The sequence below is a fragment of the Mixophyes fleayi genome, chromosome 10 (assembly GCF_038048845.1).
Source record: "Mixophyes fleayi isolate aMixFle1 chromosome 10, aMixFle1.hap1, whole genome shotgun sequence".
NCBI lineage: Eukaryota > Metazoa > Chordata > Amphibia > Anura > Limnodynastidae > Mixophyes > Mixophyes fleayi.
In genome coordinates this window covers 41,571,175-41,586,991 of record NC_134411.1, presented here as the reverse complement: position 1 = coordinate 41,586,991, position 15,817 = coordinate 41,571,175, and the positions used below count along the sequence as shown (strand labels likewise).

The window sequence follows — 15,817 nt, the reverse complement described above, 5'->3', positions numbered from 1 at the left end:
ACTGATATCCTTGGTTGCGCTCACTTCTTTGCCACTGCTCTTCCACATGATAACATAAAAAGATCAGGGATGCTCCATTCGGCCGCTTCGCTTCTTTCAACAGATGCCATCTGCTGGGTTCCAGTGGGGCAAAGAGGAGCAGGTGGATCTTTTCATCGTATACTCAATCTCAAGTCTCTCAACCTGCACCTTCGGGTGGACAAGTTCCACATAAAGTCACTACGATCTGGGATAAACGGATTGGAGCCATACCAGTTCCTAGCCTCCATCGATATTCACAATGCTTACCTCCACGTGCCCATCAGGAAGGGCCATCATTCCCATCCCCGTATACAGTGTGGAACTCCCACTGTCAGTTCTGGGCTTCACGGCACAAAGGATCTTCACAAAGATCATGGCGCTCATGGCCACTCGTTTGCGCTCTGGGGGTGAGCATCGTCCCATACCTGGACAATTTACTGATCAAGGCAGACTCAGATCTGCTCTTGCAACAGCATCTTACCCTCACCATCGGTACTGGAAGAACATGGATGGATCATCAATCTTCAAAAGTCCCAATTGGTCCCCTGACAGGTCCCCTGTCAACACATGGTATTCCTAGGTCTTATCCTAAATATCATGGCACAGAAGATATTTACCCAAAGATCAAGGTGCGCTCCCTCCAAGTCATGATGAGAAGTGTTCTGGACGTCCTTTGCCCTTCTGTGTGCCTCTGCATGCAGCTGCTTGGGCAGATGGTCTCTGCTTTTGAGACTCTCCCTTACATGAGTCACCGCTATCTGACTTTCCAATGGGACCTCTTGAGGAAAAGGTCTGGCTCCCTTCTCCACTTGGGATTCCCAATTGATACAGTTGTCACCTGAGGCGTGTCTCCCTCCGTTAGTGACTTTTGCAGGATCACTTGACAGTAGGCAGGTCCTTTGTCTAGATCATTGTCACCACGAAAGCCAGCCTCCAGGGCTGGAGAGCTGGGGTTCTTCACCACCACCTACAGGGTATTTGGTCGTCTTGAGAGGCCTCTCTACCGTAAAATGTCTTAGAACTAAAAGCCATGTTCCTGCCTCTATGGGAGCTAAGTTGATCCTTCAGGGTTCATCGGTCCACCTCCAGTCGGACAATGCCACAGGGTGGAAAATTGAGAGTCTGACTACCTCGGCAGATACGCAGTACTACAGAGAGAGTGATCTCTAAATCTTTCAGTTTTTGGTCCAGAAGTTGGGTCTTGTAGACATAGACCTCATGGCGTCTCGCTGCAACTACCAGGTGACCATATTCTGCTCAAGGACCAGGGACCCCTTAGCGTTTGTGGTGCACGTCATGACAATGTGGTGGGAGTTCCAGTTGGGATTCCTGTTTCCTCCCATCTCGATGCTTCCTCGAGTTCTCCACTGGGTCAAGTGGGCTTCCAGTAATACTGGCAGCCCACCCGATTGGCTTCATCAGGTTTGGTACACAGACATCCTACGCATTAGTGTAAGTCCGTGGTGTCATCTGCCTCTTTGCGACAACCTTCTCTTGCATGGTCTGCTTTCAACACCAGGACTTGTCTCGGTTGGCTTTAACACCAAGGCTGTTGATGCCAGTCTGTGGCGGTCCAAGGGTTTGTTCACCAGAGTAGTGGACACTATTCTACAGGCCAGGAAACCAGCTATTTACCACCGGCTATGAAGCGCCTGCATAAAGTGGTGTGAGAATCGGATCTGTCACATGGCTACGTTTTCAGTTTTCACATTTCCTAGCCTTTCTACAGGATGGCTGGGATGTGGACTTTTGCCTCAGTTCCTTAAAGGTGCAGGTGTCGTCTCTCTCTCTTTTTTTTACAAATTAGACTGGTGGCTTTTCCTGAAATGCAGACTTTCCTTTAAGGAGTTCTGCATATCCAGTTGCCTTACATCCCGCCCACAGCACCTTGGGATATGAACTTGGTCCTTGAAGTGCTTCTGATACTATCCAGTGAACTGTTCGGCTCTGTCGAGCTACGGTTCCTCACGTGGAAGGTGGTGTTTCTACTGTCCATAGCTTCCATATGGCAGGTATCACAGCTTGGGGCTTTTGTCTGCTGTTCCCTTTAACTCCTCTTCCACGATGACAGGGTTGAGTTACATACGGATCCCTCTTTCCAGACCAAGATAGTTTTAGTTTTACCTCTGAATCCAGAGATTGTGGTCCTGGTCTTCCAGTAGGCGGCTGCCTCTTCGAGTCACAGCTCCCATTTCCCTGGATGTGGTCTGTGCTCTCCCATTTATATGGAGCGGACTTCCGCTATCCAGTTTGTGCTGTTGGCTGACTACAAAAAAGACCATCGCCAGGTGGATCACATCTATTATCAAGCAGGCCTATGTGAGTTCCAGTCTGCCTGTTCATAGTCGTATTACCGCACATTTCACCCACTCTGTGGGAGCCCCTTGGGCTGCACATAACTGGGCCTCGACAGATTAGCTCCCTGGTACTCTGTCCACAGCTTTACAAGGTTTTATCACTTCACTGTTTTTGCATCTTTGGAAGACAGTATCGGCTGCAGTGTTTTGCGTGTCGGGCTGTCAGAGCGATCCATCCCTTAGGGGACTGCTTTAGCACGTCACCATGGTAGTAGTGTCCCCCAGATTGGATGAAAGAGAAAAGAGACTTTTTATATTTACGATAAATTTCCATCTGGAGGACAATGCGTTCCCTTCCTTCTGCTCTTTTGCTGTTTGGTGTTTGTTTGTTTTATTTACCTCCCTTGGGGCTTTATAATTAGACTGAGGAGTTACAGGTTGCAGAGCGGAGGTGTTCTGTCAGCAAGTTACATTAAACAATTAACTATTTAAGTGCCAACTTCATTGTTCCGCTCATACTAACCATGGTAGCATGTTCTCCCAGATGGAATAAGAGAAATGGATTTATTGTAAGTCTAAAAATCCTTTTTCTTCTGTTTTCAATGTATTTTCTTATATTTCTTGCATTTAATCGTCATTTGCTTAACTTTAGTGTACATACTGTCAGACTAGTTTGCAATGCTTATTGCTCCTCCTAACCCCTTATGTCTCACAGATGGGAGTTTTCTGGCTATTGGATCCCATGACAACGTTATCTACATATACAGCACAGGCCAGAAAGACCGCAAGGGTGATTATTCAAGAGACGGCTCTTTAGAAGAAAAAGATAGTTTTCAAGAAGAGGTAGAAAGTACCAGAGGAGAAGGAGATAGCTCTGTCTCTGAGAAAGTACAGCGATACACACGATATGGAAAGTGTGTGGTGAGTGACAGTTCTCTCTAATGTTTTATTTTTTGGTCAAACATACACTGCTGGCTATAGTGCTCACATAGTGCCTCTTCTAATAGATTCTAGATGATTCTCTTATAATAGGACTCTGTTCGGCTCCAAGAACCGGATGGCACGTGTGAAATAGGTGCTGGGGAGAACATTGAAATTGCAATGATTTAAATGACAAATTCAGTTAAAATGAGAGGTCTGCTAACCCTTAAAGATAAGAAGGATTTCTTATATAAGAGTATTTGTGGCCCTCTATAGGAGTCATGACATCAGTGTAATTACAGGTAGACATGCCTGGTGTGTAGGAGTCACAGTGTAATATTAGGGTGTTTGTGAGGGGAATCACTGTAGAGACATTTTGCAATAAGTGAGGGTCTAGCTATGTATGTGGATTATAATTTTCATTGTCAACTACATTACAAAGATTTCACTGCCAGTCAATTTTCAGAAAAACCCCATCACCAGCCCCTCTTGAACAAACAATAACATATCTCTAAATATTATTGTTAGCCCCCCTTGCACTGATCTCATTAAATGTAAAAGGCATGTAGGTAGGTCTGATGACCTGTGTGGAGTTTGGTGTGCATGTGGGGAGGTCTGGGATGTTTGTTTTTGCGCCGGGCACTATGGTTCCACACTACACCTCTGCATCCACTGAACACGGGGGATGGGGAAGGGGGTGATGGTCAAGTATGGGTGGGACCCTGTTTCATTTGTACTGGGCCCTGCAATTTATGATGGTAGCCCTGCCCATATGTACAGGTCAAAGGATTAGTGTTTCTAATGAATTTGAAATTGTGTACAATTTTACTTATATTGTTTTTATATGTACTTTATTTTTGCAGTATTTCGTGCTTCATCTGTAACCAGTTTAGCCTGTACTTGTGTTTTAGTTTTTAAGTATATATAGAAATGTACCTGTTTATTTATTGCCTGCTAATCGCTTTTGATCGGCAGGCTATAAACAAATATGTGAAAAGTCCTCGTTGAGAAAAGCCTCAGCAGCAAAGGAGTTAAACTAGCTCACTGAATGGGTGTCTAATTTTATTCTATGCACTTATTTAAATCTGACAAGCAACAGTCTACAAACAGCTGCCCTTGAGCTCTTTTTCAAGGATTCGAAAACCTTTTATGCAAATGCTCTATTGACTTTATACTACACTTAATAATATTTTTTATAATACTTATGGTTTTTTTTTTGACGGCCAATACATATTCAGTTCCTATTGAGAATGTGTTACTACCATATTGTATTATGGCATTAGCACCATTTATTTATTTTATATTTTGTTATAAGGCTAAGGCTTCCACATTGTTTTCTCTTGTGTAGTTATTAAACAAAAAACATTCTAGCATTTTTAGCAATCCACAATGAAAAGGCCACAGCATTAATTTAATTATACCAACCTCAACAAAATAACAACAACTTTCCCACATGTCTATATAAACAAAGTAACATGATCTCTGTGAATCAGGACTTGTGTTGTCCCTTCTTACTGTCTAATCTGTATCATCTGAGTAAACTTGAAGCCCTGACAGTGCCTAATTAAGTTACATTAACTACATACAGTGCTCCAGTCTGGGTGCAATTATATAAAATGTGCCTATCTGAGCATACTCTTTTGTGAAGAAGAAAATCGGGGATATACACATTCTGAGGCAGTGGAAACACAAAGACAGGATTGTTGTACCCCCCATACGGGTTGGGGGCCATAGGCTTGAGCGAGAGTGAACGTTTTTAACCAAAAGAGGAGCATGAACATTGCAAGTTGATTGTTCACAGAGGTGTTAGCTAAGATAAATTCTATGCAAGATATTTGTAATGTAGAAGGGATTTTGAAATGAAATGATGTAGCATTGATTCATTCAGAGACCTTGTAAGAGCCAGTGAAATTCAGCAAATGTCATGGAATGCACTTTCAATTGGATATTCATGGTAGACAATCAAACCTTGTCTCTTGGTATTAGTTATGGGGAAATTATACAGTGTTTTCAGTTGCTTGATGGGAAATATCTTTAACGACTTTGTGTGCTTCGTACGAGAAGATTGGTTATGATGTCTTTGGCTTCTGCCACTCCAGATGAAAAAGCGGCTGCAGGAGTTTTGAATGAGTATCATGTACAGTAGCAAAGGGTGTTTTGTCTGTAGAGTGTAAGCCAGGCCTGTCCAACCTGCGGCCCTCCAGGTGTTGTGAAACTACAAGCCCCAGCATGCTTTGCCAGTATACAACCTGTTGATAGCTGGAAGGGCATGCTGGGACTTGTAGTTTCACAACATCTGGAGGGCCGCAGGTTGGACAAGCCTGGTGTAAGCTTTCACGGGCAGGGTCCTCTCTACCTATTGTCTCATGTCAGTCTACTGCCTGTCTCCCTCATATGTCCTGTCATGTCTCTTGCTACATTCTGCTTAGCCCCCACACTATTACTCACACTCATCTGTGCTACTTAACTGCCTCATGTGGTTGTGATATTGCTTACTGTATTAGTTATGTCCTATCTGTATCTGTATGACTGGTGCTACAGAATCTGTGATGCCTTATAAATAAATAATTAATAATACTTATTGTGAACAAACTTACTCCATTGAAGTAAATCACACCACTTAGCCTTGTGTACAGGAATATAAGGCCTTGATAATTGCTCCAAAATTATCACATTGTCTGACACATGAGTAATGACCACATATATATATATATATATATATATATATATATATATATATATATATATAGTCCAAAATCTTTATTCTTCCATATCTTGCCTCTGACATAATTTCCCATTCAATAGATTGCCTCTTGCACAATTTCATATCAAATATGATAATAATAATATGACGTAATAAAATCTCCTTCCGCATATGAGATGCGATTACTCTAGTTTCTCTGTACAGTGTTTCTTAATAGTTCCCACATCTTACGCCTTTTCTGTCCCCAAGTTTAAATTGGCACAGAGATATCTTAAAATATGAAAAAGATTCTTATGACTATATTCCATGTATACATACATGATGATGATGACGACAGCTGTGCTCCTGAAGTTGTCTGGGGTCTCTTTGTCTACCCAGCATTCACTGAGTCACATCCTTTTTTAATTGACAATCCTAAGATCATTCCAAGCCCATGTCCTCTGATTTTGCAAAAGATCTTTGCTCTAGATTGTTATCAGCTGGGACCCTGTGACTTGGAAAATCCCTTTCTTCTACAGTACATCTGCTCAGCAGAGTTTCTACTTTATAGAAGGAGGTCAGTTGATTTAAATTATCTTTTTTTAGAAATTACAATAAATACATAATATATAGCATGAGTAAGATATACCTACCTATCATCCTTTTTATCTTGATCTGACATACTCCATCTTAGGGGGATAAAAAACCCATTGAACTAAAATGGACTGCCCTGTAGGAGCTACCCAGCGTCATGGAGTTACTGTTCGGTAAGCCACCCTACTTAACAGATGGGCAACCGATCAGAAGTGGTCTCATTCCTTCAGAATTAGAGACCGCTTCTTTATTGTTTTCAGAATTTCATCTCAATACCCACCCCTTTTTAATAGTTATGCATCATCATCATCAATATTTATTTGTATAGCGCCAGCAAATTCCGTAGCGCTTTACAATTGGGAACAAACACAGTAATAAAACAATACTGGGTAATAAAGACAGACAGCGTTAAGAGGGCCCTGTTCGCAAGCTTACAGCCTGTGGGACATTTTGCCAGAATATGCCCTTTTCTTACTCAACATGCTACCAAAACACTCATCCATTCTCTCATCATCTCCCATCTTGACTATTGCAACCTCCTGCTATCTGGCATTCCTGACACCCATATATGCATACTTCAATCCATCCTAAATACTGCTGCAAGACTGATCTTCCTCTCTCACCACTCCACATTTGCTGCTCCACTTTGCACATCCCTACACTGGCTCCCTGTGTCCTCCAGAATCAATTTAAAATTACTCACCCTTACCTACAAAGCCCTCAACAACACTACCTATGCATACATCTCAATCTCATAACAAAATACTCTCCCTCCCGCCCTTTTAGATCTACCTCTTTCTCGTTTCTGGTATCCACCTCTCACTCCCGCCTACAAGTCTTCTCCCGTGCTGCTCCCCACTTATGGAATTCCCTACCACACTCAATCAGTCTTTCCCACAGCCTTCATCTTTAGACGCTCTTTGAAAACCCATCTGTTTTTTTAGAGGTTTCCTTATCCCCGATAACACTATTCACACTAATGCACCCTCACAACTGTCCCAATCTCCACACTAAACCACATTTGCTCCTTTGGTTTCAGCTGTGCCATCTTCCAGTCTCTAATGAACAGGGTCCTTCACACCTTTTGTTTCATGTCTGTGTTTTTTTGTCTACCTTGTATGTCCCTATTTTATGTATGTACTGTTTTCCCTACTGTACAGAGCTGCAGAACACTGTGGCACCTTACAAATCTACGATAATTATAATAGGACAATGGGAGTTTAATACATGATGGCTAAGTGCTACATATTGCATATTGGTCCACCAGGAGTGCAAAGGTAAAAAATGCTATACAATCCAGTCACACAGCAATGTTGTCCAGGACGTCGGAGGGTTGTTGTGTTGTGTGACTATGTAAAGGGTGGTAATAAGCTTGCCTGAAGAGGTAGGTTTTCAGAAAGCACTTGAATGTCTGAAGACTAGAGGAAAGTCTTAATGTGCGAGGGAGGGAATTCCACAGAGTGGGTGCAGCCGAAAAAAGTTCTGCAGCTGGGAATGGGAGCATGTAATGAGAATAGATGAGAGACGCAGATCTTGTGCAGAACGGAGGTGTTGAGTTGGGAGATATTTTTAGACAAGTGAGGAGATGTATGTTGATGCAGTTTTGTTGATGGCCTAAAGGTGCCTGCTCTCTTTAGCTTGAGAAGATTTTGTTGGTATGTTTTGTGTCACATTCATACTTCTCCTGTCCATCATGTGAATCAGATGGACAACTGGGGTCCTCCAAAGCTTGAACCTGTCTTGGCTGTGTACAGTCATATTGCAGGGACATGTGATAAACTGAAAATACTGATGGGGATCCCAAGGGATGGACCTTGACTGAATTTGCTACACAGAAGGGCAACTTGTTAAACATGAGGAGTGGGGCTGTAAGTTGGTAACTGATTTATATTTCACCCCTAAGGTTTGATACTCTATGACCCGTGTGTTCATTCACCATTTTGTATTATTGGCTCCAGAGTTCTGGAAATTCATGCCCACATACTACATATCTCAGAAACAACTGTAGTGGCTGACAGGAAGTTCCTATGTAGCCATATAACCAGTAAGAACAAAGTAAGGCAATGCCTTAAACCAATATGACTGCTTGATGCATCTTTCACCTATTAGACACCAAATCCAGAATTTGTTCTGGAATTTTGGCCAAAGAGTTATTAGACTTGCTGAATGCCTGTGAGTTCTGTGTAGAGTATAGGTAAATAGTTTTCATTAGCTAAAACTACTAATAAAATGTTATAATTTAAACAAATTTTGTTTTATTTTAATATAAAAATGAGGCTTTGGTTTTCTTTTGATATTCTGCAGAATATTTTTGGGTATTCAGAACAAGCCTTTATTTTTCCCTTCCTTCACACTATTCTATCCCTTTCACACCCACCCTCTTCTCCATCATCCAACAATCCCACCCTGTTCTCATACTCTGTCTTCCCATTGTACAACCATAGGGTCACTCTAGCTTCATCACACATTTGGACTGGTCAAAGGATGGAAAATATATAATGTCAAACTCTGGTGACTATGAGATACTGTACTGTGAGTATAATTGATACTACTTTTGATTATAATCATATCTAAGAGATTATCTATTTATATGTTAAGTGCATTCCTATTTTTGGTGATACTCTAATTTCTGAGCATAAAAAAGAACATGAAAAGGATAATAGTAACCTTCCCAAACTTATTATGCTGGACAGTAGTGACAGCACAGTATTTGGAGGCTTCCTCAAGCCTTTAGCTAAACCTGATTTTATAAGCTTGCATTCAAAAGCAATAGTACAAGTGCTTCCTTTGTATAGTGTCTTTGAAGGCCAAAGCTGGCATTCATGTGAAAATGTCATTATAACCGTTACATATAATGAAATATTTGTATCTGCAAAATATATTCCTAGTGGTAAGAAAGTGCAGGGGCCAAAACATGGAACAGAGTAATAACTTCCATATTGTTTTCTCTACTGAACTGAAATGACATCTGATAGATAAAAAACAGAACAGTTCAACAATAGTTTTATAGATACTGCTTGACATTACAAATCAATACATTTTGAACAAAGTATCTCTGTTCAACACAGCACAGAAAGTCATACAACATATATGATACAGCTTCATCCTTATGCAAATGACAAACTCTTTTTTTTTTTTTTGTGATTTAATTATTCATATGATAGGGGATATCGCCGGGAGCTGCAAACTTCTCAGAAACAGATATGAAAGCAGAGATCGTGAGTGGGCGACATACACTTGTGTGCTGGGATACCATGTGTTTGGTGAGTGACTGTCACAGTACTTGACCTATTTTATAATCTGCACAATGCTTATAGGTCTGTCATGGGAAAAGTGACTTGGTATTCTTGTATATGCTGTGACACAGTAAACTCACAGGAGTGAATTGGCAGACATCATGGTCCTTGCCAAATACAGATATTTAGATGTCTGTCTCATGTATTTTATTGGAGGACACAGGGATGGTGGCTATAAGCTTTGCTGTCACCATGAGTTTGGAAGAGGTAAAAATAAAAAAACCACTTGCAGGTCATACCCCACAGCTATGACATTATTTAACCTGTCTTAATTTAGTTTTTTATGAGGTCGTCTATTCTTATTTTATTTTGTCTTAATCTTATTCTACCTTCAGGCAACCAAGGTGTCCTTCTTTACTGTGCACCTCTGCCTTAGACAGCTGCAATCTGGCTTTACTGAAGGGCTGTGCACAAATCCAGGGACTCTATTACCAAGACAGGGGACCACCCGATGAGTAAAAACACTGAAAGAGCCCAAAGGTGTCTGGGTCCCTCCCCTCCTTTTTTGTTCTGGTGGCACACTGAGAACCACCAATGGACAGGCACAAGAGCGCAAGCATTAAGTCAGATCCACACACACGCAGTACAGAACTTACTTCCACACAAGCCTCATCTAGCATAACACTACTGCTGCTGTGGGAGTCTTTGCACACTCCGCCCTTGCCTTCCAGGAGGCGATTATCTTCTCCTTTTTGGGTTTGATTTGGTTCTTTCTTAGACTCCAGTTCCATATTTGCAGGCGCGGTCTGCACAGCTCACAGACACTGAGTATCTCCTGCTGCATTGTTCACTTACTTTACCTGTCACCACTTTGCCTTTGTTCTAGCCAGAAGGAATCACATTGTATGGCATTCTCTGCACTGGCTGCTGGTGCGGCAGATGCCATGCACTGGGGCCCATGGAGATAATGGAGCCCGCTACATGGCAGATGCAGAGGGTCGGGGGCTCCAGTTCCTTCCTCCCTGCACCAGGGCCCACAGATCACTAGTTCCGCCTCTGGTCAAACAAGCCAGGGCTGAACACTAGCAGAATCCCTGTAGGGCCATAATGGCTTTTCAAAATTATCCAGTTCTCCCAACAGAGTGTTAGATTATGGCAAATAGACCAATGGGCTAGCCACTCACACTTCCCATTTGTCCTGCAAGGGACAACACTTCTTTCTTGTCACGGTTCTATTTGCTCGAAAGAGATTTACTAAACTGTGGCAGTGTACTAAGCATAGTGCAACAAAGCTTTAATGACTGTTGGTGTCACAACAACTATACATTTATATACAAATAAAGCATGTTTAATTGAAAGAAACAGCAAACCTGATGTATATACTGGGCCACCCACTCACATATAGTGTGCTTGTGATAGAACTGTAGCTCTGGCTAATCACGTGTTTAAATACAACTTGTTCAATCTGTAGCAATGTCTGCACATGGGTCTTCAGTGCTGCACAAAAACATTTGCGGCAGATATCATTATTTCTTTCACTTATTTTTCATGTAACTTCCGTCTATGTATTATTTTTTTACCTCTTTTAGGTGTTTTTACCTCTTTTAGGTGTGTTTTATATGTCTGCACATGGGTCTTCAGTGCTGCACAAAAACATTTGCGGCAGATATCATTATTTCTTTCACTTATTTTTCATGTAACTTCCGTCTATGTATTATTTTTTTACCTCTTTTAGGTGTGTTTTATATGGTTGACATTGGAATAGTTCGACTATATAACATAAAAATAAAAAAATATTTAAACATTTTTTTACAGGGGTTTGGCCTGAGGGTTCTGATGGGACAGATATTAACGCTCTTGCCCGCTCCCGTGGAATGACCATGATCTCTGTTGCAGATGATTTCTGTAAAGTTCACCTCTTTCGCTACCCTTGCAATAAACCAAAGGTATGAAGTCTGGCACATTAATATGTTTTGTCATGACTTTGTATTCTATAATGATATTGCACTGGTATATCACACATAGCATGTCCTTCAAAGCAATGTTCATGTAATTAATTTACAATACATATGTTTCTCCATTAGGCACCCAGTTATGTGTATTCTGGTCATGGGAGTCATGTGACCAACGTTCGCTTCACTCACGATGACAGTTACCTTATCTCTTTGGGTGGAAAAGATGCAAGCATTTTTCAATGGAGAGTTGTGAGAGGAGTCAACCAGCCTCGCAGCCAATCGCTATCCTCCACCTATGAGTGATATCTTCTCAGACAGAGAGTGACTGCCTGAAAGAACTATCCTACCTAACTAAGAGCCATGTCCTTAGACATAGAACCATGACTTTTTCCTCCTTGAAATGTGCACAGAAGATCATTCTGAGCCAGTTTTAACATAAATGTGTCTTCTGGCAATGGTGCTAATATAGGTACCTGAGCCTTGTGCACAATACCCCAAATTTTACTACTAAACAACACATTGTAGCACAGCTATGCATTGTCCATATTCCAAGTACTGCCAGCACTTTGCTTTACATTGAAGTACATTTCCCAACAAAGGTAAACTTTTACACAGTTCCCAATTCATCTTCACAGTAATATACTTGTGCTACACTTGATACTGAGCCCATGGGGTCTTGACGCCTCTACAACTACTGAAATGCTTACATACCAAAAATTGCAGATACATGCAACCACGTAAGAGCCACTTATGTTTATACTTTTACATATCATAAATACAGTGCACTCACACCTCCTTTGAGCCACCAGCTTCAAACATAACTCAGCATTTTCATCCTAAAGAAAGTGACAGGGAACAGAATATATATTTGAAGGTAAAGGGTTAGGCACTGTAAAACACAAAACACTTTTCTGGTAGACAAACCAAACTTTCATAACACAATAGCATTCTTCATAATATATCCATAAATCCTGTTTTATAGGAAACTGCTTTCAATATGTGCACTGTAGACAATTTCTAAAACAGCAACACATTGTAAAATACATCAAAGCTTTCTATCCTCTAAGATCTTGTGACACAGAACTGATATTTACGCAATGGCGCATACACCGTAAGTACAACCTAACTAACATGAGAGCCACACCTACTGAATGGAGAGCCATACACATTGTTTCTATATCTCCTCCTCCTTGTGCTCTCATACTACCTTGCACTCTCCCTCTTTCCCACTTTTCTTAAATTACCCTCCAAAGCACTTTTCTCTAATGTATATAAAGAAATATGTTTAATTACTGTTCCTCAATTTCTATGGATTTTTTTTAATTAAATATGTATATCAAATATTAAGGCTGATGTGACTTAATGAAATCTCTACGATAGACTGCTAAGAGGAAGCTGTGTAGTTTGTTAGCTCACTCTGTGCTACCAACTGCCAGTAGTAATTATATTGTATATAGCACCTTTACACCAATATTGTTTCTGTGTACTCTGTATATTAGACTTGGGGCCAATAAAGCTTTGGTTGAACTGTATGCCAGGCTCTGGAGTCCTTACTCCACCTCTCCCATCTACATACCCCAACTGCTACTTTGGAGCAAGTTTTTTCCTTGGAGCATATAGCACCACTAATTCCGCAGCACTGTACAGAGAACTCACCTCAGTCCCTGTCCCACTGGATCTTACAGTCTAAATTTTCTAACACACACACACACAGACTGTGAGAGAGACTATGGTAAATATAATAGCAGCCAATTAACCTGCTAGAATGTTTTTGGTGTGTGGGAGGAAAATGGAGCACCAAGAGGAAACCCACGCAAACACGGGGAGTACATACAAATTACACACTGATAAAGCCATGGTCGGGAATCGAACTACTGACCCCAGTGCCGTGAGGCAGAAGTGCTAACCACTAAGCCACCATGCTGCATCATAATGTTTTCATTTACTGTGGACCTCTGCTGGCTAGCCTCTGTAGAAACCGCTGAGCATCTGACATAAGACTAAAATTAATAGCTGACTCCTGATCAGATGGCTGCAAAGTTGTTCCAGTCAGGAGTAAGCTATAATTTCTAGCTTTACATTGGATTTCTCCCTGTAATTGTAAACTCCACAAAGGAGAGACCCAAACCAAAGCACTAATTTTGGGAAAGGGGGATCTAAAAATATGAAAGAAAGGTGGAAAAACACTTTAATGTCCATTACATGCTTTTCTATTAAGTAATAGTGAAGGTTGTTTAAAAAGTGGTGTAGAATTATATTTATAGAGATAACTGTGACGTTTTCATGTAGCACACAAATACTTGATAGCTTATTTGTACACTGAAATTTAAAGTTGATATTTGTGTGCTACATGAAAAAACAGTCAGTATTTAACTTATGTGCAAAACAAAATACTAATTTTCACCCCTTGCATTGTAACGTGGTTTTGTCCAGGAGACTTAAATAAGAAATTTCTTAATTTAAGTTCCTTAATGAATCAGGCCCTAGATTTCTACACTGAAAGCAAGTGGTCAGAAACCTGACCTGATTTAAAGGGTCATAACTAGGACTGTGCGATAGGGTCAAACGCCCAGGGTGCAACGCTGAAGGGGGGGCATCATTTATGTGTATTTTATGTTCATTTGGTTAAAATTGAGGCCTAGGGGTGTAACATTTTTGTTACTCGCCTCAGGTGCTAAAATTGTAAGTTACGATTTATATATAGGATTCCTACTGTGTTTGTGTATATATATGTTTACTTCTAATATCTGTAATTTACTGTAGGAAGTGTATTCTTTCTTATTTTACACAAGTATTCCAAATGAACACTAGAAATTATCTAACATTGCTTTATACATTACCTCTGTTACTAAATTTGTGATATCTATGCTGTAGCCCATAATTCAAAACATATCTTGCATGAAAATCAAGTTGGATATATGGTTTTTGTTTTAAATAGATGTCTTTACAATTGGATACAAGCACATTAATAAAATAATACTGGGTAATACAGACAGACAGAGACGTAAGAAGGCTGTAATATCTGTAATCTCTTTAAGCTCCCCTTCTCCTATATCCCAATCCTGCAAGAAACTCAGTTGTTCTAATAAGACCCCACAGAACCAGAGAGAGAAAACATCACCCCTGAAAAAAACATTAAACAGGAAAATAGGTGGGGGCCCAGTGTCTCCCAATTGACTCTGAGAATAGGATTTAACATAAGTATAAAAATCCTTGGGATTTCCCAAAGCTGCCCTTTGAGGCGTGCACAATCACAGAGTTAAGTCCACAGGACACGCATGCGCACAGTAACCGGTCAGAAGAAGCACGCCTGGTTGCCGGACATGTCCAGAAACAAGTAGACAGGCAGCTGTTCCTGCGTGAGTGAGGAGAGACATGGACTGCGCCTGCAGTACTCCCTCCCTTCCTCCTATCCAGAAGGGAATCCGAGATACTTTTTTTGAATTTTGCCAGGAATTGGGGGGCATGGAGGTCTTTATTGTTTACTCAAGACCTCTCTTGCAAACCGAATCCTTTCCAGTGGACCAGGTATTGAGGCTGACCTCGAAAGATGTGAAAGTCCAAAAGGTGGCTAACGTCATACTCATCACTAGACGTAGTTCTTATGGGGATGTTTGAGAGGGTTCTTGAAAGAACTTGTTAAGCACTAACTGTTTAAGTAGAGAAAGGTGAAAAGAGTTGCAGATTCTGAGGGAGGGCGGAACTGAATGATACTGAACAGACCGATGAAGCGAGGAGCCAGCTTCATTGCTGGGATCCGAAGCTTCAAGTTGCGGGTGGAGAGCCAGGCTTTATCATCGCTGTGAAGAAAAGGGAAATCTCTCCGGCAGTGATCCACAGGCTGTTGATATCATAGGGAGTTCTCCATAAGCTTAGTCTTGGTCTGTGCCAGATACAGTAAAAATCGCATACCAGAGCATCTGCCGCTGGGATGGAAGAGCCAGGATTAGAAGTGAAGTCAGGAAGGATGGGATGATTACCAAAAACAATGAAGAAGGGTGTAGAGCCTGTGGATTCACGGAGATGGTTATCGTGCAAGAATTCGGCCCATGGGAGAAGGTTGCTCCAGTCCAACTGGTTCTCAGAGGAATAGTAATGTAGAAAGAGTTC

The 15,817-nt window shown here is 41.2% G+C and overlaps 1 protein-coding gene across 3 annotated transcripts in view; it reads left to right on the top strand.

The window, feature by feature from the left end:
- Positions 1–13,239, top strand: part of EML3 (EMAP like 3) — a 49,934-nt gene extending 36,695 nt beyond the window's left edge. For 2 of the 3 annotated variants that reach the window (XM_075188571.1, XM_075188569.1), the window contains 5 exons: positions 3,034–3,239; positions 8,961–9,048; positions 9,681–9,779; positions 11,568–11,698; positions 11,837–13,239. In XM_075188571.1, coding sequence (XP_075044672.1) covers positions 3,034–3,239; positions 8,961–9,048; positions 9,681–9,779; positions 11,568–11,698; positions 11,837–12,010 — 698 coding nt within the window. In that variant the 3' untranslated portion in view covers positions 12,011–13,239. The remainder of the gene's footprint in view (positions 1–3,033; positions 3,240–8,960; positions 9,049–9,680; positions 9,780–11,567; positions 11,699–11,836) is intronic. The other variant, XM_075188570.1, reaches the window with a different exon arrangement.
- Positions 13,240–15,817: the final 2,578 nt, after the last annotated feature.